General features: G+C 35.6%; 4 protein-coding genes across 5 annotated transcripts; 2 read left to right on the top strand and 2 right to left on the bottom strand.

The window, feature by feature from the left end:
• Positions 1-987: 987 nt before the first annotated feature.
• Positions 988-10505, bottom strand: LOC104889810 (ethylene-responsive transcription factor ERF062). Of its 2 annotated transcripts, XR_007272095.2 has the most exons (3): positions 10399-10499; positions 3216-10301; positions 1888-2027 (listed from the first exon to the last, which is right to left on the bottom strand). XR_007272095.2 is itself a non-coding variant. In XM_010675125.4 (2 exons), exon 2 carries the CDS (start codon positions 2459-2461, stop codon positions 1184-1186), a length of 1278 nt encoding a protein of 425 aa, XP_010673427.2. In that variant the 5' UTR covers positions 2462-10301; positions 10399-10505; the 3' UTR covers positions 988-1183. The 2 variants fall into 2 exon arrangements, 1 of the variants encoding a protein (XP_010673427.2); XM_010675125.4 differs by having other exon boundaries at positions 988-10301; positions 10399-10505.
• Positions 10506-17135: 6630 nt separating this feature from the next.
• Positions 17136-20447, top strand: LOC104889808 (PLASMODESMATA CALLOSE-BINDING PROTEIN 3). Its single transcript, XM_010675123.4, is given in 4 exon segments — positions 17136-17786; positions 17788-17852; positions 17958-17991; positions 19870-20447. Coding segments are annotated over 4 exon segments (645 nt in total). The 5' UTR covers positions 17136-17520; the 3' UTR covers positions 20150-20447.
• A 1047-nt stretch (positions 20448-21494) lies between these two features.
• Positions 21495-22529, bottom strand: LOC104889807 (uncharacterized). The gene is made up of 3 exons (XM_010675121.3): positions 22250-22529; positions 21850-21996; positions 21495-21761 (listed from the first exon to the last, which is right to left on the bottom strand). Exons 1-3 carry the CDS (start codon positions 22358-22360, stop codon positions 21696-21698), a joined length of 324 nt encoding a protein of 107 aa, XP_010673423.2. The 5' UTR covers positions 22361-22529; the 3' UTR covers positions 21495-21695.
• Positions 22530-25870: 3341 nt separating this feature from the next.
• On the top strand, positions 25871-27490 carry LOC125495798 (uncharacterized). The gene has a single exon (XM_048640627.1). The coding sequence runs from the start codon at positions 25871-25873 to the stop codon at positions 27488-27490; it is 1620 nt and encodes a 539-aa protein (XP_048496584.1).
• Positions 27491-27535: the final 45 nt, after the last annotated feature.

The raw sequence follows: 27535 nt of genomic DNA, 5'->3' as shown, positions 1-27535 counted from the left end.
TTTGTGTACCCACTGCTGCACCACAGCACCAGGCCACGAGCACGGTTGACAACACAATTACACAACAGTAGTCTAGTCAGTAGTCACTACTCACTACTCACTACTCACTCAGTAGTCAGTAGGTGCTTTTTCTTTTTCTTTTCCTTGTTTTCTTCTCCTTCCTCGTTTCAAAATATATTTCTCATTTTTCTTCTTTCACGGTAATTTATACAAACAAGATATAAGAGGGATAGTAAAGATTTTTTGTTTATTTAAATAAATATTGTATAGGAAAAGATGTTTTTAGAAGAGAGAATGGAAAATAATTGGTAAAAAAGCATTAATTGTAACATTTTGGTTGAATACACAAAGGAAAAACCAAAATTCAAGAAGCAAATAAATGATGGGACACGTTTTTTCTAGACAAATTATGGAAAAATGTGGAACTATATGGAAATGAAAGCTATATTTTGAGATACCCAAAATGGAAATAGAAACTATATTTTAGGACGGAGGAAGTATCATTTAGGTTCCACCTTTCCTTTCCTTTCCTTAACTTTCCCCCTAAAACAGAATAAACCAACCAACCAACCAACAACGGAAAACCGCAAGAAACAGCCCCCATTCTTTTCCACACACGCTTATTTCACATCTTTTCTAGATTCTTGCCTCTCCCTCCCCCTTCAACAGCACAGCAACCACATACATCTGTCATCTGTTCTATAATGATTCATTCAGATGTTTTGCAAGAGAAATTTCTTGCTCAGAATAGAAGATAGTAACAGTAAGAATTTAACTAACAATATAGTGGTTAAAACAAAATCAAATCAGCTTACTTCAAAATCAGCTGTAATCATAAATAGAACTACAATAAGTACCATATTTTTCAATTATGCCTACTTAACCTCCTCAAGTCACACCAAGTTGTGCATCTTAATCTCGTTAACGAAGGTGCAACATGACAATTCAATCATTAACTAACAATATAGTGGTTAAAACAAAATCAAATCACCAAAATGATCCTCAATTCTAAAAAATAATGGTGGAATTTTGATCAAGAAATACCCAACCAATGGGTAGAGTTTTTGAATTGTACTATGCTAAAAATCCAAGTTTATATGGGATATATATCAAAGATGAACCATCAAGAAATTAAAAGAGGAAAAGACCACCAAAACAACAAAACAATTAGAATTAGTAGTATTCATGTAGTATCAGAAAGCAGAAGAGCATCCCAGATGGAATCCATGTCTAAGGATGGCATTCTACTTAACTGGACAGCATCAAGAGTATGGTCTGACGAAGCTTCATGGCTTCTCTTGTTAGTCTCAATTATCTGAGATGTTCCAATGACTCTACCATCCAAGTCAAATTGCCACTCTTTCCTCACTGAAACTTGGCCCGATGATTTGCTTCTAGTTGGATTATTAGTAGAATCAGGCAGGTGATTGATTAGCAAGGAAGACGCAGGAAGAAGATCATGATCCCCAGATTTCTTAAGTCCAGCTTGTTGGGATATTGCTTGCAGCTTCGCTTCGAGAAGTGCTGCAGTAGCTCCATTTAAGGAATTGAGCTTAAGTAGATGTTTCTGATCTGGGAAATTCAGATGTGCATATTCTCCTCTCAGCATATATGCTGCAGTATCATAAGCAAAAGCAGCCTCCTCAGCTGTATCGAAGGTCCCGAGCCATACCCTTGTTCTATTTCTTGGTAATCTGATCTCAGCCACCCACTTTCCCCAGTGCCTTTGCCGTACTCCCCGATACAACTTCCCCGACGTTGATGTTGATGTGGATGATCCTGCCTTTTGAGGGTGGAGTAAGGTCTGCAGCCTTTTTCCTGCTGCAGTCGACTTCTTCATTGGCTGTGTCTTGGTAGGACTGAGCCTAATATCAGTAGTGACAACTTTTGATGAGAAATCTGCGGCGCTCATTCTCAGCCATTGATCATGTCCAGTTGATACATGTTGAGAAGTTTGGCCACACTGCAGCAATGGATCAGCAGATAAAGGAGCAAGATCTTGGAAGCTCCTTCCAACCTTGTTATTGCTGTGTGAAGAATCAATGAGCATAGACTCCTTTGAAAAAAAGGTTAGGTCAGACATGTTTGTATGGAATGAAGCAGCAGAATTAGATGATGTTGGAGGCAGCCTAGAGTGATCTGCAACAAGTGCAGAAGACTTGAAGAAATTGACGAAAGAGGAAGCTCTCGAAAATGTAAAATCAAGGGCAGAAGTAGTAGAGCCTAACTGGGTAGTAGCAGTAGTATTCGTATTATGTTCTGGGATCATAAATTGTTTAGACATGAATTCAGAACTTGACGAAGAACATAGTCCTCTATCGTCTGAAAAGAAGGGCAAAGATCTGAATTCGATTCTCCTTTCATCAGACGACTCATTATTGGGATCTTGTTTTGGAAAAGGAGGTGGCATGTTAATGTTTCTGTGCATGAAGCTCTGCAACTCCAAAGACTGATCCTCCATGCACCAAGCAAGTATAAGAAGCTAAGGGTTCAGATAGGTGGGGAGAGGGGGGCTGTTCTGTTCAGACAAATTAAATTCTTAGACAGACAAGGAATAAAAACAAGGAATATAGGAAAGCAAGGCAAGAATGGGCAACTATATATTACTCAAAAAGAAATGCTAAAAGCACTACTCATAAGACAAGAATCAGTTGAGAACAATAATAAATATTCAAAGAACCTAACTTTTTGTACACAAATTAAAATGACAGAGGGGAAGGTTTATTGTTTATATATGAGGCAGATCTAAGAATGTTGTAAAAAAAAAAATAAAGAAAAAGAGGAAGAGCGAAAAAGTTGATCAATCTTGATTCTTGAATGAATGTAGTAGTATTGGACGAAGTCGTGCCAGCCATATTCGATGTCCCCATCTAGGACCAATAAGGAGGTGACAACTCAATTCCTATTTGGCATACATGTTAAGCTGATGGCTGCATATTCTTTCTCGAAAGCGACTCTAACAACCTCAAAACCCCATAGCTTTAGCTTTACCTTTACATTCATGCCAAAACGTATTTTATTTATTTTTCCCTTTTGCTGCTCTGCTCCTATATTTAGCCATCATGTGATGTGAGTTGAGTTTTTCCACTTTATTTTGCTTTTATCAATTACATACTTATGCTGCTACTGTTTTATTAGCTCTTAGATCATCAATCCCAGAGCTTTTACTTCTTCAATACAACATAATCAAGTATCCAAAAAGTCCATTCATTTACCTAAACCTTCCAAAGCTTCTTTTTTCTTTTTTCTTTTTTCTATTCTTCTTCCCCACCAGGCACCAATACCATACTTGCCGGTCAAAATATATAGATTATAATACTTCGCTCCTGCATAAGCATAACAACAGCTAAAAGTATCATATAAAAATAGCAAGTCCTACTAATGAAAACAGCAAACCATAATTTTATAAGTAATCACTACTTATCAATGTATTAGGAAGCAAAACAAAGGGAATTGTTAACATTATCACTCAAAACTATGATTAACTTTGGACTGATTATATTAAAAATGGAAATAAACGAATTTTGCTCTACAAGCATGACCATTATCATCACCAACTTTTGCAGATGCCAATAATTAAATAAGTGCTTACCCTTAATAGCCTCAATTAAGACATCAATTATGTTATATATGTACTGTATGTGTTAATTAATTAAATGGTAATAGCCTGTCCTTCTGGCAGTCTGTCTCTTCAGAATTCAGATGGGTGGTGAGACAATGCAATCTGGCGCCCGCAAAGCAAGATAAGTTAGAATAACAAATTAAAGGTAGAAAAAAGTAGCTTAATTTTAAACCCACGATGTTTCCTAATTTGGTCCCAATTCCATAATGATTGGAATGTGCTAGCATACACACACCTTCAGTTTGCAGTAAATACTAAGCCAACACTCTCAGCCACAAACTTCATTTTTCTCTATAAAACATATCGATCTCTAAGCTAGTAAACTGTAAAAATATTATCTTTATCAACCACCAATCCTTCTGTGTTCTGTCCTTACACACATCCTACTCACCTTCATTCTCCAGCTCTGTAAAAGTACAGTACTAATCCAAATTATCAAGAAAGTAAACACAACTCCAACACTACACGAGTAAATGTAATAGTGTGCATGCAGATGCAGTAGTCTTGTTTGTAAATTAACAAAGTGTGAATAGATGAGTACAGGACAGATAAAAGAATAACAATACAAGATTCTCATTTAAGAATTACAGGGTTATGAGAGCAATTCTAACCAAATTCCCAAGTAAGTCTACCTCAAATGCTGTACTTGGTTGCTGTTGTATTTAAATAATACGTTGCACATGGTGCATGCAATGCCACAAAAATTCTAAAAGTTTAATCAGATAGTATAATATAATCACTTCTTCCCACTGTTTTAATAGTTGGTCAAGACTTCAGACACGTAAGGACATAATTTTAAAATTCCTGTGTACTGGTTTGAGCTTCGTCACCTCAAAACATCAGAGCAATAAGCATGGTTAAAACAACAAGTATCCATAGTTTCTGTTAGTCAGACAAACAAGGAACACATTTACCAATCTATCCATTGTTCTTATATGAGAAAAGCTCAAAATCAGCAGATAGCCCTGACTAACTTGTCCAACAAATTAAAGCTAGGTTGTTCCGGATCGTTCATCGTTACTAGGGAAATTCTCAACTCATGTATCAGCACTGATATCATTTGGGCATAAAACGTTCACAAATATACTATATCACATTCAATAAGAATATACTATTATTACTATATCACACTCTATATATGCTAGGGGAAGTGTGGGAGTAGTATTTAACCAAAAGCTTATGTTCCTATTTCTAAATAATACTAATCGAAAACAGTTAGTTATGCATCGTGTTTCTTAGTGGATAGGAAGGTTTCTTTCTTTTGCTAGCTAGGTTGGCTAATAAATAATCTCTTATTCCTTCGGCCAAATAACTTGTCCATTTGCTCAACTAATTAAAAGTTTGTTCGTTATTGTTTTTTAGTTCCAGTTTTGAGTTTTTCTTTTAAAATAAAAAAGCAAAAACAAAAATATAAAAACCAGCAAAAGTAGTTTCTAGTGTTCTATTGTTAGTTTTTTAAATCGGCACGTATAGTATTACTAATTTAAAGTTTATTATACGCCTTCTACCATATGACTTTTACATTCATAATGTCAATACTGGAAATTAACTGTGATACCAAATGGCCCCTTATAAATTTTAACAACGATCTTTTGAAAGTAATCATGTAATTGAAGAAAGGATTCATGATGCAAAGTAGAGAAACATTCACTAATAGTCCGTGACATTGAGAGTATTGCCTATAATGTACACACTCCTTCAATGGCTCTAAGGGGGCGGATGATACTTCTTTCCCATAAAAATGGAATTAGAGCATCCACAATGGTAAACCACAACCACTTGTAGCTTGCTATATCACATCAAATTTCCCAAACTACAATAATCTCAAGCTATAACCTCTACAATGGAAAGTTATAACCACTTGTAGCTTTTGTAGGTCCTACTCGAGAAAATGTGCCCAAACAATAATAATAATAATAAAAACATGTCTAGATTATTGGTTTGAAACCATGTAGCTATGTTCACCTACAAGGTTAACAACCCACAACTGTTTGTAGCTCCATAATGGTAGAGCTAGTAGCTTTATCGTTCCTATATTTGCAAGCTAGTCCCTCCCTTTAACCATGTGAATGAGTGTGAAGAAAGTCGAGTTGTCAGAGATAAGATCAGCAATGCTATTATGTAGCCCTTCAGAACAAGATTTGAGTGATTTTACATTTAACCTTGTCTGATCTAAGGATTAGATAGACCTAAATCATAAAAACCATTTTCCTCCATTCTCTCATTCCCAACACCTTCATTTTTCCCTTCTTGACTTAATAGTTTTCCATCAAACCAAACATGGAAAAATGAATATTCATTTGCGTTTTTCCATGGAAATTAGTTTCCGTCAAACCAAACAGACCTTTAAGTATTACTTCAATCATTGCTTTAATCACTTCCAACCTAAGTGAGTAGTACTCTTTTAAGTTTAACCCGGAAGCAGTCAGAAATACCCGTTTCACCATTCATAATAGCTCTGACATGGGTATTCCAGACTCAACACTCCGCATTTCTACTTATACTGAACAGAGATACCCCATAGGGCATTGGCCTTTTCTCCTCTAAGAAGTGAGGTAGATATAAACGTATAGTTAAGTTTCTTCACCAACTACCATCTCTTTAATATTGGCTATTCCAACATCACCCTTCTTTTTCCCCGCAAAACAAGATTGGGATCACTGTGGTCAACATCCTTAATTACACATACATCAAACTGACAGAAATTGCAGCTAATCACCAAGTTTGGCCCTGTCATATTATATATGTAGAAAACAAACAACACCATCACGCTTCTAACGTTTCATGTCTACGTAAATTTGTAAAACAGACCAGTCCTAATTTATGTAAACGCAGTTGTACTTGTACCTGCCCCCATCGCCTCATATTCTTATGTCTACCAAATCGGAGCAACTTGCTATAATTACTAATAACCTACCATGCACTGCAATAATCAATCCCTATTTAAATGAAAGACAAGAATTACAAGATTATAATTTATAAGCATCATAGCGAATTCTGACCTTCAAATATGCTTACTAAGCACATTAATATAAACCTCACTATTCTTTCTTCATTTATATCCTGCTGATAAGATAAAACTAAGCTTGAATATCAACGTATATTTCTGCCCAAAAATGAAAAAAGTCGCTATATTTAATTTCAACTTGTCAAGATATTCCTAGGCACCATTTAACAGACAACTCCAAAGTCCAAACCCCCCAAAACGTATGTATCTACATACTACTATTAGGAAAGAGCAAAAGAAAGAAATACAAGAATCCACAAGAACGGAAGCAGTGGTTTTCAGAGATGAACAACACAAGCAGCTCCTGACAAATGGCACAGATCATACTTAGCCCTAATGATGTCAACATAAACAAATTAAGGGCAAGCATAAGGAGCAACCTTAAGCATAGACATATTAATTCATGACTCATGTCACTCATCCAACTACTATAATTCTTTTTTTTTTTTTTTTATAAAAAAAACCCTTCCCCTGTCATAGTGTCATGTAACTGCTGTTGAACTTTACAACAGTTGCCAATTACTACTATAATGTAAAATGGCCATATTCATTCCCCTGTAAGTTTGTAGTTTGTACCCCATGTGCTTTAACAAGATAACATTATTTACATATATCAAATATCACGCCTCCAAACTGACAAACAAGTCCTTCCTACCAAACAATATACTTCATAAAATAACCAAGCTCCACTAGGGGCCGGGTGACAACTTACACAGTTGTTGTATGTCATTGACTAATGTAGATAAATTCCAATTAGCAACCAATAAAGATGAGTGGAACAAGAGTCAGCTTTCAAGTTCCTAAAGCTAAGGTTTAAATAGCTGTGCTTCTTTGGAGACAATTCACAAGATTAATTCTTCAAACTTCTTCCATTTCAAACAACACTTGCAGAGGTGAACAAATGCATACCATTTCCGCCATACGCCCTCTCAAGAGAGTTCAAAAGGCCAAACTCATGTTCTTCCTGCTTTAGATTTCAATCTACCAATCACATATCTAAGACTAGGAGTACTCAACTGAGGTGTAACTAGATAAGAAGACAATAAAAGAGTTTTAAATTAAAAGGGAAATGTCTCATCTAGTAACTAGCTTTTTAACCCGTGCAATGCACAAGTTCTAAGATACTTGGACTTTTTTCATACTACATATGCCGTTATGCAAACATCTATACCTGGTTGAGAAATAGTTTTTGTAGTTACCAACTCCCTTTGGGACCTCACACGACTTTGATAACTTATTATGATTAGTTTCAAAATTATGAAAAAGAGTTCCAAAACTGGAAGATAGACAATGAACAGAGTAGGGAAACAATAAAAGTGTCACATAGCTATTGCAAGCGCTGATATCCCCTATCACCTAGAGTCCATTTTGGACTCTAACAGGGTACAAGAGAAATTTCCATGCAGACTGATACTAAGAAAGCATCCTCATTGTAATATTTACTTATTTAGAAGGTATTATAGTACCATCTTTGAATTCATAAACTACCATCGGAAGGTTTTATACATAATAGTACTAAAAAAATGTTCTAAAGGTACCGCAAGAGTTCATCGGTACATACACTAGTACCGTTAAGAAAGTTCTATAGTTCCATAGGGAATTAATAATTTTATATAGTATTATCAGAAGTGAAAAGAGTCCATTTTGGACTCAAACGGATCATGACTCAGGCTTTCTCTAGCTACTACATAATATAGTCAAGGAAAATCTTGAGGTAAAGGAACACAAATATGTCCCCTAAGAGCCTCATAAGCTTAAGTGCGGATAAGCATCTACTTTACTCACCATAAACCATCATAGGTGAGAACAAAAACCTCGAGAACTAGGTTACTAGTGTCATTCTAATGGGAGCTCAAGCTTTTAATGATAAATGAGATAGATAAAGGGAAAACCTAATCGTGTGAGACCGACAACCAACTGCAATCCACCTAAAAACAAATCAGCAATACAGAAAGCCAATAATGTATCTGAACATTTCTTTCCCTGCATGCATTAAGACTTAGAAGACATGATTTTGTCACTGCAGAGAAACATTTACTCATCTGTTCCGTAGAATTTTGCTGAAAACGTACAGTAAAATGTTTTAACTATTGAACGTTGCTACCTGAGATATAGCATTCTAATTTCTAACACCGAGCATCCTTTATTTCTAAGGCAAATTTATTTCATCAATAAACTAGTTGATGAACTCTTAAGAGTGCTACTCAAGACCTCTGCAGTCTGCACCTCTATCCTGCGCAACTTCCAAAAGAATAAAAAAAGGAAATTATTATCCCGCAAAAAAAAATCCACAGAATTTTGTTCCTTATGTCAGGCTGCATGCTATAAAACTCTTTGTCGATCAAGCATACCCAGAGTTTTGTGGCACAAGGCCCAACCAGGGGAACATTATACCTGGTACACGACCATAGGAACTTTATGAAAAGTGTTATAACACATAATATGCATGCCAAAGTTCAAAACCAAATCCCAAAACCTCACCACCTACACAAATTATAACTACGAAAGAAAAGGTGTGTCACTAATATACATATAACGGTGGCAAGGGTAAAGGGTCAATTGTGCCATGAAGAGTGATTAGGCCAACGCCACAGGCTCCTTGACATCCCATTGAGTCCGTCCCCTGCTGCTTACTGCATTTCTGTTCCTTTTTAACTCAACTTATCTATTACTGGTCACTAAATCCTATACTTTATGATCGAGATGAAGGTTTCGCTGAGTTGCAAGGCATGCATATCTTACTCAGCCTATAATCTCATCAATTAGGACTGTAGGCCTCTTGTACTAAGGTTAGCTTTCTGAATCACATCAGTTAGCAGTTCCTTTTGTCCATATGAAGTCGATGCACCATTTACATTCTCAGCAGGCAATAAATTCTGCACTTGTTGATAGATTGGCTACTATTGTTCATATGTTGCTGAGCTTGACATTAGTCGGCTACTGGGCCATGAACCTCTACTCTTACAATCTTACCACAGAGCATTTAAAAAATAGCATAACAGGTAAATATGCTACTCACCTAACAGCCAAATTAGAATCCAGACTAAGTAAAAATCTCAAGGACCCTCCAAATATAATGTGTATTTAGGAATGAAGATCAGGGGTAGGAGCACATAAACTAGTTACATGTGCTAGGCTGGTGGGTGAAAGATATAAACAAGGGAGTAATAAAATCAAAGTGATCCTCATATGTTGCTGAAAATATGCTCCCATGTCCTAGATTCACAGTAACCCTCAGGAAGAAAAAGGAAGTATACATCCATTCCATTCGAGTGCATTCCTAAATCCCCTACCCTTGAAAGCATCTATTACACTAGTTCCCCATCTGTTGATAAAAAGAGAAAATTGAAACGATTGTTGTCGAAGCAAGAGGCTAGTATGCGGTATGCAGGCAGAATTAGAAGTAATAAGATGGTGAAATAGCAAAGTAATATAAAGACAAAGAATCCCAATCAGCAATCAGCAATCAGCAATGGCATATGAAGCATAAAGTTGAAGAATAAAGATGGGCAGATGGGATGTTGGAAGTTATCCATGCCATCAAGTGATTAGATAAAGGACATTAGCAGTGAAAATTGAAATCATTTCTTGTTGCTGGTAGCAGCAGCAGTACTAGTTTGGGCTTCAGAAGAGTTCTTCTTAGCCATCTTCTCTTGCAGTGCCTTGGCGTCCCTGAAGTACACATAGCACATAGCACATAGCACGTCAAGAGTGAAGAGTGAAGACTGGGGTGCAGAGTATATAGAATAAAATGGTAAAAAGATTTCACCTTTCACGGCGCTGCTCAGGGGTCAAGCCATCATCTTTCTTGGCACCCTTCTTGCCGCGAATCTGAGCTCTTTCACGATCCTTTTCTCTCTGGTTACCACGTTCAATCACAACATCACCCATACAATTAAGGAAAAGAAAAGGAATCCCCCAATTTTACACTTTTAAATTCAATCAATCAATCAATCAATGATATATTCATTCATAATAGAATAGAATTTAGAAAAGAAACCAAACAAGGATATGAGTCATTCTGGATTTGTGCAAACAAGAAAACCAGGCAACCTGCACCCAAAATAAACTTTAGAAATCAAAGGGAAAGGGCAGAAGAGATGAAGATAGACTATAGAGGTCTCACTTGGTCGGCTGCAAAGTGATTATTGAATGTCTCTTCTCTTTCTCCAAAGAATAAAGATTCCTGCTTTCTTCCTGCTTTCTTCCTGCTTAATTTAGTGCTTGCTCAATGCTTCTTCCCTCCAATAGTCCAATTATATATTTCCTGATTTTCTACCCGTTATTGGGCCTCCAACACGGATCACCAGTGGCAGCCAGTGATGCGCATAAATCAAATACCCAATTTTTCGGGTCCGGTTCTATGCTACCCATATACTTTGCTTTCTTGTGCAAAATTCCAACCAAAATTATACTTCCTCCGTTTCTTTTTACTCGCTACACTTTCTATTATGGGAAGTTTCACATTACTTGCTACACTTCTTTTTTGGGCAATAAACTCTCTCTATCTCTCTCCTCCACATGGGTCCCTTTTCTTTTTACTCTCTACCTCTCTCTTCTCCAAAAATTGCCTAGGAGTCCGTGAAATGAGAAGTGTAGCGAGTAAAAAGAAATGAAAGAAGTAATAATTTGCAATTTCACTTCTAAAAGTGCTTATTATGTGAAACTGGGTAGAGTAATTTCACATTTAGACTGGATTATTGTTTCGTATTATGCTTTATTTCCATAATTCTATCTCAACATTCTCAACCATTATGTTCCGGATCGTCGGCTATGTTGATTTATAATTTATTTGTTGTGTTGTGATTTTCCCGAATAGAGTCATAGTTACTAGTTAGAGAGAAGACATTAAATTCTAATCATATTGCATTATAGTTTCTTTGTTGGATAGGAAAATAAATATTTTATTTTAGCCAACTATTCCCATTAAGGCGTTATTAGAGGAGAAATTCTCAGTAATCTCTTGAGTTTATAGTTGCAATATTGTAAAAGAGGGTGCAATGAACATTTATAAAATATTATTTTAATTGATTAAAAATAAATTTTGCTAATTTTAGATTTTAACATATTAAATATTGGGATCATCTCTTAGCAATGAACCTCGCATGACTTCATTAGATAGAAAAATGTTGAGTTGATTGTTTTTTATGAGCATTTCAAAGATCAATTAATCATTCGCCGGTTTATGTGATACTAAAGTTGTCTAGCCATTAAAAAAAATTAATTCATTTTATCTAATTTAAAATATCCTCAAAACTCAATGTTACGGGCAAACATTCATAAAGCTAACAAGCGACAACTTTTATTAATACAAATATGAACCATAACACAATTTACAACTCTAATGACATTTAGAGGTGCCTTTGCGTGTCTTCCAATTGTCGTAGCACGGACATTCTTCTTTATGGCCATACGTTCCGGATGGAACACACAAGCATTTCTTACAACATATGTTGCAATATTTGATGCATATATCTTGCGCTGAAGCTAAAGCACATCTTCTTGCACATTCATTCGGACATTCTGTGTAATATATTAAACACATATAATTAGATTTGATACACCTAGTTACGTGTTGAGAAGGCAGTATTATATATTGTAAATAAATATATATGTACAATACCTCCTATTGGACACGATCCTTCTCCGCCAGCCTAATAATTTATAATATGAGAATTAGTATTGTGTGTTTTCAATTGATGTCGTCGTAATGCTTATGTAAATCTTTTTGTTTTATGTACTCATACTACATTTAGACTAAATTAAATCATGAGAATGGTAACAAACATATAATTAGTAGTTATTAAAATAATTTGAAAGGTTAGAGATCTACACAATAAGCAAGAATCAAGATAGCACCTTTTTTTTTACAGAAAGCAAAATACCACCTAATTAGACTTCGGGACAACTACGAGCATATCTCAAAGAAGAGGAACTTACATTTGAGCTTGTGACAAGTAAAAGTAAAAGGGCAGTGAGCAAAGCAACGCTCACACAACGCATTGAAAAATTAGCCATAGTCGTAGTATTTGCTCTTGATTTCAGGATCTAAGCAGTAAGCACTGTATTTTTTGAGGGATTATGTAAATGTAAGCCCTGTATTGCACTGGTATTGTTAATAACAATACACTCTAATTGATTTTTTCTTTTATATTCAGTTACATTTTTCATTACAAGGATACTCATCTTAGTTGTATGGTTTACATTTGTCAAAATCTTATTCCTCTTGTCACATAACTAAAACTTTAATTTTTAAACTCTTTAAACTATAGATAAATTGAAAGAAGCAACAACCAATCGATTGAAGACGTTATTATATAGCATCATGATCACATATGATCATGCTAATTAATGTTGCACTTTTATTATTTGTTACCAAAATAGGATTATTCATTCCATAAATACTGTTATAATTACCGTTCATATTTACTAAACAGTTTCTTTAAATCATTAAATAAAATATTTTGACCCTTTTAAATCATTGAATAATTTCTTTGTCTTTCAAATAGTCAATCTTTCAAAAAATAAATCATTTAAATACTAATATATATGTAATCCCCCACATTTTTAAAGGATTTTCATAAATATATTAAAGTATTTATGTAATTATATTTAAATCCAAATGAGTTTGGAAAATGATTTGACTTTTAAAAAGGATTGACTATTTTTAAAAGTCAACTAAAAATATTTTCATAGCTTAATAAAATTGAAAATGTTTTAATTAAGCATGTCTTAACAAAAGCTTTAAGTATTAAAAGTATTTATTTAAAAAGAAGTTTAATGGAATCGAAACTCCCAAAAGGATAAAAAGGAAAAGAGTCATGTTGATGATTAAAGTCATAAGTTGATCATCTTATTAGTCATCAAATCTTTTTAAATCTTATCTCTTTTCCTAAACCTAAAAGGATTAGCCTTTATGTAAATATCCTAAAATCCAATTATTTCACCCTACACACTTATTTTTTCAGAATCACGCCACTTTCTATTCTCTCTCTTCATGGTTTTCTTTTTTCCTCTCTTCACTCGTTTTTTCTTTCACCCGAATCTGATTGGCCAGATTTCTCATAGTTCCGTTAATTTTTAGCCAAAACTTCCTTCTTGAAAGTTGTAGATCTCGAAAAGTTATTGAAGTTGCCTCAAGAATCACTCAATTCCGATTCTTATTCTATTAGTTATGGCCTCTGCAAGTTTCGCAATTCGCTGCCATATTTCACTCGCGAATTCGGTATATTACTCTTTTTCTTCCTTTTTCCTTTTGATTCTTTTCCTCCTTATTGTTTTGGTTTGTTTTTCTTTACTTCTCCTTAAGATTCCATTAAAGTCCTAATTTTTATTGTTATTTTATTACTATTTACATGATTATGATATGAATTATTATTTATTATGAAGAACTTAGTTCGGTTTTCATATGTATAAAGAAAAAATTTCAGATTTATTATTTTTAGTTTTAATCATGAAAGATAGGTTTTTAGGGTTTTAAATCACTAGAAACCGTATATTTAAAGTATAAATATGAATTTTGATTGGAATACGATTTTTATATGCATTTAAAATATTTTCAGAAAGTTTAGAAAATTTTATAAATGCTGGAAATTCAGAAAGTTAGTATTTTAAGGTTTTAATGATTTTTAAATCATAGAATAGTTGTACTTACTAGGGATTAAAAATAACGAGATTTAAATTATAAAAACGATTTTTAAAGACGTTTAAAAAGGTTTGGGACGTTTTAAAGTTGCTGAATTTTTTTTAGTTCAAGTATTTACTTGATGATTTTATTGTTGTAGGCGGAGAATTTATAGTAGGGGACTTTTAGAACATAAAAGTGGCCTACCGTTGCGTTTACAAGGTACGTACATAGTCTACGTATATATGGTTAGAAACATGCTTTAGGGATGTTTTTATTTGTAGTATCATGTATAGGACCTTGTTGTTCATTATATGATTTACTGAAATTGCTTTACATGTTACTTGCCTGTGTGCTACATGTAAACTAAGAATATGTTATAGAGTATGACTGTTTGTATGGAAGTTTGATGCAAGCAGATAAGTTTAGTTTTTGGTATTAATTCGTGAGTGAATTAATGTAAGTAAGTTGGAATCATGTGTTACATAGATTCTTTGAGATTATTTATTTATCTTATAAGAACCGTGGATCTTATTTGGTAATTATGAGTTATACCTATATAAAGGTACAGTTTACTGTTGGCTAGGTTCAACAGGCAAGTTAGTAAAGAATAAAAGAAGTTAAAGAGTCTTGAATGATAAGTTGTGAACACTTGTTGATTCTAAGATTAAAAAGGAGTTTTGTGATGTTTATGTGATTGTTAGTTGTGATTGTTATGTGCTTGGTTGGTGTCAACACAAGTATAAAAATGAATGCAACGTAAAGTGAAACGAGATAGGTTATAGACTTTAGACTGGTGCACGTCTAGAGTTGGACACTAAGGGTTGGGATACATAGTCCGCCGTGATATGTATTTTCCTAGGATTGGATTGATCACCTTTCCTTTTTAGCTCAAAGGTTCCTCGATATCGCAGGTCAATTGGAATATGTGGTAGCTCCCATATCTCCTACTTCAGTATAGACAACTCGTCCCATAACTATTCCATTTAAAGAAGAAATAAAAGTTTAGAGTCTAGTTCAGTAAGAGTCATCTGCAGTTTGTTATATGCTTATTATATTATTTATGTTTGTAGTATCATTTTAGGATTATTTATGTGCCTGATATGTAGTACTCAGCTTTGCCGATTACGTGCTTGTTTGTGTGTGTGATCTTGGCTTTGCCTATTGATCCTGTGATGATCCTTCTGGTGAGCAGAGTCATATTGCATGACATTACAGGTTGCAGATGCATTGCATTGGGAATCTGGAATGGAGGGCTTATACTTAGTATAGTTGAAGTTGTTTTCGTAGGACATCTTTACTAAGTTTGAGGTTTTAGTTGGTGTGCTTTAGTTTCAAACAGTTGTCATTTATTTCATAAGTTTAATAAAGTTGATTTTTTTTTAGTAATTGTTTTCCGCTGCAAAATTCTGAGTAAGCCGAAACGTTATCACACGGGCGATAATGCCTGGGTAATTCTCTAGATTTGTTATAAAAGTATTTTCTAGAAAGAGAGAATTATCGGGGTGTTACAATATACTCCCTCTATTTCCTAAAGATCTTCTTTGTTACTGTTTCTACATATACCAAGGAGGATTAATTTATGTGGGGTGTGGGGTGGGTAAAGTAAGAGAGAGAAAGGAGTTAAGATAAATAAACAAATAAAAGGGGGTTAAAGTAGGAGATAGAAAGAGAGTAAAATTGAATTAATAATGTAATGGTGGACCACATGATAAGGACATGAGAGGGTAAAAAGGGAAAAAAAGTCCAAATAAAGAATAAAGTAAAAGAGGGAAGATCTTTTGAAAACACACTTAAATGGAAAGAAGGAAGATCTTTAGGAAACGAAGGGAATATATATATATATATATATTATATATATATTATATATTATATATATTATATATATATATATATATATATATATATATATATATAAATATAAATATAAATATACATTAAATATATTTATAGACTTACAAGGGATTACAAAAGTTTGGGCCAAAAAAATCCTATCCAAAGCGTCATTTTGTGCCGGGCCTAGTGAGCTTTTCAGACCAGGCCGAAATTTGGCTTATTTTTCCAAATCTAGGTTGCCCGTGCCACTTTTGTGCCCAAAAAATCGGGTCAGGTCGAAAAATCGTACCCAAAATCTGTCCATTTGGGATCGGGCGCGATCGGGCATAACTTGATCACCTTTAATGAGACCCAACTAGGTGACTCATGAGTGGTGTAGTCCCACACTCCCACCAACAATTATATTTGTATTTACTCCCTTCATCTTTTTGAAATTGCTACATTTTCTATAAATATAAATATCTCTTTTTACTTGTTATACTACATATTTATTTATTTGGTAACCATGAATCACAACTAATATGAATATTTCTCTTTATGTTATTTTCCCATAAAATAATGATTTCCATTATAGTTATTTGGCTCTCCTAAATACTTATTTCTAAGACAATAAAGGAAATAATCAAAGATAGGTGATGTGTTAGGCTATGTTCAGTTCACCTTATTTTTGCTTATTCCAGATCTAATCAGATCAGATCAGATCAGATCAGAAAAAATAAGTTCAGATCAGATCAGTTCAGATCATGCTTATATATAAAAATCATTATATCTTTCATTACATATTAGTAAAAATTATAATACTTGAATATTAATAAAGTACTCATTGAGACGAATCAAACAAGATCCCACATGACTATATTTTTTCTTATATATTGAGAAAAATCTAAAAGATAAGATCTTGTAATCTAATCAGATCAGATCAGAAAAAATAAGTTCAGATCAGATCAGATAAGTTCAGATCAGAAAATTTCAGGTGAACTAAACATAGCCTTAGTCCCCTTTCCACCCCAGCCAGGCCCCTCTATGCCTCTACTACTACTTCTACTTACCAGTCAGTAGACAGGAGTAGCACTCACCTTTCTTTCTCTGCTCTCTCCACAAGTGCATAGAGTGAGATACAGAATTAGAGATATACTCTTCTCTGGATCTCCTCCTCCTCAGTCCTTTATAACTTATAAGTATTTCTTTCTTCCTTTACCAACTCTTCTCGCATACTTATTCTCATTCCTCCTAAAGTGTCGTTTATATTATTATTCTATTTATTTCTGCAGTAGTATGAAGGTAGAGTACTAAGAGGGAAGACTGCAAAGGCAAAGGCAGAGCCAAAGTCCAAAGGGAAGGGAGAGTACGTTCAGCTGTAGCAATTGGCCAACAACGAGCAATTAGCAATTAGCAATTAGCAATTAGCAATTAGCAATTAGCAATTAGCATATGGAGGAGGGTCATGATCATGGTCACAGTCTGAGACTCTCTGTTAAACTGTTCCTCCTATTTCTGGCGCTGCAGCAGCAGGTGGAGTTTGGTGAGGGAGTGTGGTGCGTGTCTCGTAGCGGTGCCAGCGACGACGCATTGCAGTCTGCTCTTGACTACGCTTGTGCAGCGGGTGCTGACTGTACCCCCATTCAGCAATCTGGACTATGTTTCCTCCCTAATACTCTTCAAGCTCACGCCTCCTACGCCTTCAACAGCTTTTACCACCAATCATATGTCTGCTTCTTCTTGTGACTTCTCCGCCACTGCCACCCTCGCTCAAACTGATCCCAGTATTTTCCTTTTCCTTTCTCTTATACTAAATCATTATTTATTTATTTATTTAATTACCTTATTACGACTCATATCATATACTAATACTAGTATACTACTATCAGGCTATGGATCTTGCGTCTACCCTGCTTCTCCAAGGTACGGGTACCCTTTCTTCTTCCTTAATCCTTATCCATATCCATATCCTCTTTGTTTATATAGCTTCCCTTACACGCTTCTTTATCTTCAAATATTACCTGTTGCCTGCAGTCTGCTTCTTGTTAAACTAGTGGCATCTTTCTGTGACTCTAACTAATACGCAACCTTCATGTAATGTAATTAGATACTACTTTACTCCACTAATACAAGATTTGTGCTTATCATTCTATTATATTAACATATAGTAGCTACTTTATACACTTTACACTAGGAGCAATAAACAGGAATAATATTCAAGTACGTATTCATTTATCATGAGCAATGAGAAAATTGAGGGCATGGTAGATATGTCAGTTTTTTATGCTATAAATAAATGCTCAAACTTTATTTACATCCCCCTCACTGCTACAGTACTACTACTGCTCACTACTCACTACTCACTAGACAGTAGACACTAGACACTAGGGTGAAGAACTAACTACACAAAATACTAGTCCACTGAGGAGTATTTTAACTTGATGACTAGAGATGTTTAATTAGCCTAAAACTTGGTAGATTTCCTATAATATGCATGTTTTATTTTCACAAGTATGCTTAAGATGGTATGGAGCTGAATATGATTTGCATCCCCTCGAAAGTTGAGATTCAACTCGTGAGTTTTGACCAGTTTAAATTGTCTGTCTTGTGACTGTGGGGTTGTGGTAACATCTCTTCTTTTTAGGACCAATTTGGTCTGCTCCTGCTCACTTCTTATTGCACTATACGAGTGGGCACTGGGCAGTGGGCAGTGCTTAGTGTTGTTTTTACAAGAAAAGAAGAAACAGTTTTTTATGGGTAATAATCAACATTTTGAATCTCTCTCTCTCTAGTCTCTAGTCTTCTGGTGTCTTGTCCCACACTCCCATGTCCTGTGGAACACCCCAAGAATAGATGCCTTGTAGTTTTGCGTCTGGCTTTAGGCGTTAGGCTTTAGGCTTTAGGCTTTTGCGTGCCGTGTTTACAAATATTGGATTCTTTTCTGCCTTTTTCCTTTTTACAGTGTTCTTCTGTCTCGCATCCTTACTCTTCTCTGCACCATCATCATTCCATCATTCATCATTGCGAATCTCATTTCTCATCTTTCCAGAATGCCTTCACAGTTATTATTGCCAAGTAGATGTCTTTATATTGGAATCAGAATCTAAGTGCTACTTTTGTAGATGCAGTAAATGTGAAAATTTCCATTTTTTCTATTTCACTATTACATGTTTAACTAAACCCGTACATGTTTAGCTAGCCCTTTTCTAATCCTATTCATACATTGCTGACCGTAAATTGAAATTCACATATTCATCCTATGTCATTAGTTCATATCTAGAGCTTCTAAAAGACTAATAAGATGAATATACAGTCCTAGTCCTACTCCTACCTACAGTTGATAAGGGATCAATATTAATGTGGGCTAATGTGAATAAACGTACTTGAATATTAATTATAATCACATACTTATCTTCGAGGACATACCACCTGACTGACCCTATTGGCCTATTTATATACTTACAATATGTCTGTGTACTCGTGTGCTTTTCCTTAGCATAGTGGTCGACATTGGTTACTCCAAAGAAGAATTGGATTTTCAAGACACATTTTTCCACATTTTATATTTACTAAATTGCTAGGATTAATAATATACATCATCTACTCCATTGTTTTGATTTTATCAGTGTGCATTGGTTTGCCTCCGTTATGAATGTAATCACATTTGTAAGATGTATTAATTCAGAGCTTAAAAAATATAAATGGTAGATTAACTGGACTTGATACTCTTGATCACTTGGTAATTTCTGTGTTGTTCCTTGTTTCTTTACCACTTGGTCTTATACCCAAATTACTTTCCAGTACTGCAGGGGGGATTACATCTACTACTACGGGAAACTCGCCAACAACAAACCCCTACGGAACAGGATCACCGCTCACCCCCACCATTAACACTACATCATCATCATCAACTATTGGTGGTGGTGGTGGTGGTGGTCCTGCTGGAGATGGAACAGGATTCAACCCCACTAATATGGGCCCTCCAATTCCTACAACCAATGACTCAGGATCTGCTCTTAAGTCTTCATTATTTCTATTGGAGATATTGCTGTTTCTACTGCTTTCACTCGCCCTCAACTAAGGAGGATAGCAGGGAATTAAATGAGAGAGGACTATAACTTTTGGTTATGCTTAGACAGATAGAAAGCTCAACACAATTTTGTTCGAATCTTGGAGGTGTTGTACTTGTATTGGAAATTGGAATGAACTCAATTAAATGGTAGGATTTTAATTTATAATAATCTTGGAGAAGATGTAGCAGCTAAAGCTACTGCATTGATGTGAGTTCTCTTCAGATTATGATTAATAGGTTAGGTTCTTAATTTGTAGTACGCATATCACATATGCTATGCTGAGATTGTGAGTTATGTTATTATGTATGGCTGTCTGAGTCTGACTAATTGGTGCTTACAAGTTACAAATTTCCAGTCGTATTGAATCAATAATGTTAACTTGATTGACGATAGATTGTTACTAATAAAATAAGTGAGACAACGAAGCTAAATAAATGAGTTAATAATGAAAAGCTTAAGATGACACTTGAAAAGAGAAGAGAATAGACGTAGAAGAAGACAGACGTCGTACATCAAGTGGCGTGACATAGGCCATAACCATCTTTGTAGAAGAAGCGAGGGGTCCCAAATTCCAAGTGACGATAGTACTTGCAATACTTGGCAAACGCCTTTTCTATCTTTGCATTTCGCACCGCCTTAAGATGAGTTGTTTCATCTTTCTAAACCCATTTTGTGAATTTTATCATTTAGAAGACTACTTTTTTTTAGTAATGGGTCATACATATAAGTATATAACATAGTATATGATGTATGAACATAATATTAGAAAGAAAATGGTGCTTAGGAAAAGGTTAGAGGTAAGTGGACTCATCTCGTCTCCATCTACTATTGCTAGAAATATCAATTTTCCTTCAATTATGAATTTATGATGCTAGACTTATAAGTACATCTCTCCCTCATTTTACAACCACCTACGTTTCACTTTTAAGAAATACTCTACATCTTTATAGAAAATATTTATTACATTTTTGTCCTTTATATCTTCCATTTTTTGCTCTTTCCGGTAAAATATTTAATGGTCATTAGAAGAACTTAATTGTTACTAATTACTTCACCTGTTTCAAAATATAAGACATTAACTATTTACAAAAAAATTCTTTGACCACAAATATATCTCAAATATGATAAATAAAAATTATACCGTTGGATCCGTCTTGAAAAATACTATAATAACATTATTTTTTTTAAATTTTCTATCAACATAAATTGAGAGTAATTAACGGTCAAAATTCGACCTCAAACATCGTGTGTGCCTTATATTTTGAAACGGAGGAAGTATGTTAACATAGATGAGTAACATGATACATGTATCCTAGACATAACTAATTACAAATGGAGATGATCCACCAAATGTGAACATAATTATGCTAGTAATTATAGAAGGCAGCCAATGGTATTTTGCACTTTACATAATTTGGTCTACACTCTACAGTCTACATAAGGAGCGATAATAATATTGGTGCAACACATAAAGGCTAAAGGAAGGGAAAAAACCCAAAATATAATTGGGAAAACCTTAAAAGATGGATCAAAGCAGACAAAAGCAGTTAGGACTTAGGCAGCAGCACCACCACCAACATGGGTGAAGACGTCAAATTCAGCTCCATCCTCTATATCTAGCTGCATTCCAATTTCCAAATTATAATTAATTAATCTTATGAAATACATAAAATGACAAGAGAAAAAGAAGAAAGAAAGAAAGACATACATCTTGATAGGTGAGTCTAGGATTAACACGATCGCCATTGTAGGTGAAGGCAACTTGATGATTCAAATTGTGGTGTTGACAGTACGCTTTAAAAGCTTTGCCTATATTTGAACTAGGCAACACTTTGAAGTACGTTTCTTCATTCAACTACATTTATCCATTTAACACTACCATTCATTATTCATTATTCATTATTCATTATTCATATTTCACAAACAAATCATTTTGGTAAAACTAAGAGTAAGGATTTTCATTTTCATTTTTGCATGTTATTTATTGTTGGCAAAACAAAATCAAAAACAAACTTAAGTGTCAAATTTGGAATTGTGAAACATGCAATAGAGAGAGAGAGAGAGAGTAGAAGGCTAGAAGCAGAAGATGAAAGAGGAAAGAATAGAACCTGATTAACAAACTTGACACGAATATGATCCTCCTTCTTCTTCTCAAGCATATTGATATTGTTCATAGCTGTAGCAGCACTCTGTCTCTCGATCACAATCTTATCCGCCATTCACAAACCCCCTTATACTCTTATAGTTTTAGTAGAGTAGAATGAAAGAAAGTAGAAACTCAAAACTTGAAATAAAGAGGACACTCAACCAAGACAACACATTAAACCCATTACCCATGCAATGGGAAGCTAAACAGGGGAGGGGGTCGGTGGAACCGTGGAACCTATTTTTATTAATATTTTATCTTTAGTAGGCAAAGTACTCATTCGTTAAGCTGAGGCCCTGTTTGAAAATTAATTAATTGACAGCTCAGCCTCATAGTTGGAGTTTGATATGTACTTTCTATTCGTATTAGCTATTTATACTTCCTCCGTTCTGTTTTAAATGAAACATTGGATAAAATGACACTATTTATTGATCAATTTTGACTCCAATTTATCGCTATTATATAAAGAAAAACATAGTCAAGTGGGATCTTGTTAGATTCGTCTCGATGCATACTATCAAATTATAACTTTTTTATATTTTTTACGCATACACAACTATAGATATTAATGACTAAAGAAGCGCGTTGGGTTGCGTGAAAAAGCAAACGTTTCATTTAAAAAGAAACGGAGGAAGTATAAAGGTATTTGATAAGTAGATGAATGATAGTTGCTTAGTGCTTACTATATAATTATATAAAATAACCACCAAGAACATAGATACATTCTATTATTATACTTTTTATAGTTTATTAAATGGATATATATGTTAGATGGATATATATTGAAAATAAGACACTTATAATAATAATTCAGACTACATTTATAAAATTCAAGATTAGTCATTATGAAATAATATTCAAATTATTGTGTATATTGCACTTTATATGAAATAATGTTTAGGAGCTTAAATGGAGAAGTAATAATCGATAGAAACGTAGAAAAAGAATGAAAGAGGTGTGAAATATATTAGGTTTTAGGGATACCTTTGTAGGGGTAATAATATTATTGAACTTTAAAATATAAACGTAAGTTAGTCCATTCATTCTCAAACCTCTAATATCAAAAAAACTCATCCTCCAACTTTTTTAAAGAGTTTTTTGAATAATCAACTATTTTTAAATATCTCTTTAGCAAACATTCAAATTAAAAAGTTGACTAATTAATCAAAACCTCTAATTTTATCCTAAATCTCTATTTACCAATTTGAGCCTTTTCCACTCATGACGCTATCCTATACAAATTATAATGCATAATAGTAGTGTTACTAAGTGTTAAAAATAAGAAAAAAAAATTAGTGATCGTTTGATTTAACAACATAAATAACACTTTATTTTCACTTACCAAAAAAAAAAAAAAAATAACACTTTATTTTCCCCATACAGTTCAATTTTCTAGTAAGTAAAAAATGTTGCTTGGTTAATTATGGAAACTTTACCCACATCAAGTTTCATAGGCCTAGGAGAACAAGGTAAACAACTTGTTCCCTTTTTGAGAAATAGAACTAGTTATTAGGCCCGGGCTATGCCCCGGGTAAGAAAAAATTTCATTTATTAATATAATACTTTATGATAATATAACAATAAACACAACTTAGCCTAGTGGTTAAGACTTTAGTATATGTACTTGAGGTCTCGGGATCAAACCCTATACTACGCAATTTCTAAAAAACATTATTGTACATAGTTACATGAACTAAAACTCCCTAAAGGGTAGTACTATAGTGGTCAACACTACTCTTCAAATAATATCATGCATACATAATTAATTTTAATGAACATGCAAATTTATTTATTTTTAAGGATGCAAGGGATATGTTTAATAATATTAACTAATTAAAACACATATTTGTAATTTTGTGGAAACATGGATTACTAAGAGATGTTAGATGAGATGGTGATTCTTTGAAAACCTTTACATAAGGTCAGGGGTTCGAACCCAGCCTTCAACATATTTATTTTTTAAATGATGACCACTTGACTTTGTTGGTTAATAGACACGTGGCAAAATTTTGGTGGCAGGAGGAGGATGCCACGTGACACATCGACGTTGTTACGCTTACGCACGATAAAAAAAACAGAGGGAGTATATCACAATAAAATCTAGAAATATCATAGAGAACCACAACTTCTCAAGTACCATTACATACTAATTACTGAACTGAAACTGGAAAAAATTGGTAAAACTTCTATTTTGAAACTGATTCAAATGTCAGGTTTTACATCATCATCTTCTAAATAAACAACCATCACAACCAAGGTTCTTGGTTGGTCATTGGTAGAGCCCAATGGCATTTTCTTTTTGGGGGGCGGGGAGGGGAGTATAGGGGACCTGGCCTGTTCTTGCACCTGTTAAAAAAACCATCGCAACAGATCACTTCTCTCCTCTCCTAAAGTCCTAACCATCACAACCTTGTGGTAGTCACTTGTAACAGAAGTGATGTGCGGCTTTGTGGAGGCCACCCCCTCCCCTCCCCTCACAAAACTGTTTGCCTCTCATTCTAAACGAGTTCCTGAGTTCTCAAAAATTTATTCATCACCCTCCCTCTTGTATTGTGCAGCAACAACAAAATTTGCACCAGAAAAGCATCCATGTAAAAATAATTGTACTTAAGTTATTAGAGTCTTGAAATTGTCACATATATCTAACATCACAATGTGTTGTATAAATGTATTTCCAAGTGTCTGGTTAACCGTATGCAGCCACTTTTGCCGGCTCTTATAGACGACTATCAACATGCCTTTGTGCAAGGTCGTCAGATGACCGATAGCACGCTCATTTCCCATGAATTAATGCATTGCATCAACAAGCAGCGTTCGGGCACAAGGTTTCTTGCGGCTTTAAAACTTGATATGAATAAAGCCAATGATCGCGTGGATTGGCTCTTCCTCACCAAGGTCTTGACTGCTTACGGTTTCCCACCCAACTGGGTTCATATGATTTACCAATGTGTCTCCACAGTTTCCTACAGGATCTTAATTAATGGAGCCGCTTCGGTTCCTTTTAAACCTGGCTGTGGGCTACGGCAAGGCGACCCGCTGTCCCCTTATCTCTTCCTATTTTGCATGGACATCTTGTCACGAATGACTTCTCTTGGTATGAGTACTACAAGCTTTCACGGGATTAAGACCAGCCGTCACAGCCCCATGATCTCTCACCTGTTCTTTGCTGATGACTCGATGTTCTTCTTTCGAGTTACGGAAGCGGCTTGTGCTAATATTAAAGCAATCATAGATCGGTTTTGCGCGCTATCAGGGCAACTTCTAAATCTTCAAAAAACCTCTCATTAAATTCAGCCCTAATACTCCGGATGATCTTCAACTCCGCTGTAAGAGTCTTTTTCGCATCCAATCGCAACATTCAGTGGGCAAATACCTTGGTACCCAGATAGACATCCTTGGCCCTCGCGTGCAACACTTCACCCATATTTTGGACGACCTTGCCTCAAAAATACGCATCTGGCGTCAGGCGGGTTTAAACCAAGCGGCTAAGCTCACTATCATCAATTCCTTCATCATAGCGTCGCTGCTTCATCATCTCTCGGTTTTCAAATTACCTGCTACTATTACTAATAAGTTAGATAGCATGGTTGCTCGTTTCTTCTGGACTTCCACGGATAACACCGGTATCAATTGGCGAAGCAAATCAACCCTTCATCAACCTAAAGGCCTAGGGGGTCTTGGAATTCGTAGTATCGGGGCCCTAAATGATGCTTTGCTAATGAAACAAGCATGGCGTATCCAAAACCATCCTCAACTACTACTCTCGCGGATGTACGGTAGGTTGCGTCTTCAGGATCTTCACCACCGTCCGACTCTTCGTAATGTATCGTGGGGTGCACGGGGAATCTTTAAAGCCAGTCAACAACTTCTCCAGCACTCGGCTTGGAAGGTGGGTAATGGTCATTGTATACAAGCAGCTTCCGATAGATGGGTTGATGGTACAACGCCGGTTATAAATGACCACATTTCCCTGCGGGAAGCTGCTTCCCTTAAGGTGGGGGACCTCATTCACCCGGCGGCGGGTCAGTGGATTTGCAGCAAAGTCCATTGGTTCTTTTCCCCGTCGTCAGCTCGGAAAATTCTGGAAATTGAGCTTCCGCACAATTTGAACACTGAGGATTTGCGTAGTTGGCCCCATTCCAAATCCGGGCATTATACAACCAAAACAGGGTACATAATTGCATTACGAAATCAGCAACACAAAATCTATAGCATGACAAATAACCAGGAACGCTTTTGTCGGCTCCTGTGGCGTTTGAACATCATGCCGAAATGGAAAATCTTTATTTGGAAATTGTGGCAAAATTGCCTTCCCACTGGCGCAAATTTGGCTCGACGGGGTATCACGATGTCTGCAACCTGCCCTATTTGCCTCGATGATCACGAGGATAGTTGGCATCTTTTCTGTTTGTGTCCGCTTGCTCTCGAGGCGTGGGAACATCACTTTCCTTCTCTAATGCCGCAGCCTGTGGATAGTCAGACTTTTAGTGACTGGTTAACCAACCACTTGCTTACCTTATTTCATCAGGGCGGCCTTCATAGCCCGCACATTCCTGAGACTATCGGTCTCCTTTGGGCTATCTGGAAAACACGCAATGCTCAGATCTTTGAGCATTTAAGGGCCACATTGACTAGCCTTCATGTCCATTTACAGCTTGGTCAGACACAGCATCAACTGTTTTTGCACCCCCGCCCATCGCCCAATCGCTTTTCTCCTCCAGTTCCTCGTATTCTAGGTCCACCGCCAGGTTTCTACGGCTTCATTCAGGGTCACTACTCTGACCATGTTAAGGACATTGTAATTCGGAGCGACGGTTCTTGGGACAAAACCTCGCACTCCGCTGTGGCTGCCTGGGTCGCAGATATCACTTTCTCAGAATATCAAGTCTCTGATTACCAGCTTCTGAAGGCCGGGTCCGCCCTCCAGGTTGAAGCCCACGCATGTCGTTTAGGCCTTCTCTGGGCTCAGGCGAATAACTTTGAGATGGTCCTTGCTTATACGGACTCGGCGGAGCTGATTTCTCTTCTCCAACTCCAAGCAATAGCCAATAGCTCCATCAGTCATACGCTTGCAGACATACGAAGGGTGGCTGCCTCTTTCTCCGGCTGTAAGATCCTGAAAGTTTCACGCGATGAAGTTGCAAGTGCCCATGATCTGGCTAAACAAGCTCGGAACTGGAGTTTCCCCTTCACAACCCACTGATCCTGTTGCGGTTCTCTTTTGTAGGTTGTAGTTTTGCTTTTGTAG

This window comes from Beta vulgaris, chromosome 3 (assembly GCF_026745355.1).
Source record: "Beta vulgaris subsp. vulgaris cultivar EL10 chromosome 3, EL10.2, whole genome shotgun sequence".
Taxonomy (NCBI): Eukaryota; Viridiplantae; Streptophyta; class Magnoliopsida; order Caryophyllales; family Amaranthaceae; genus Beta; species Beta vulgaris.
Note: the sequence above shows the minus strand (reverse complement) of the source record. Positions and strands in the feature narration are given on the sequence as shown.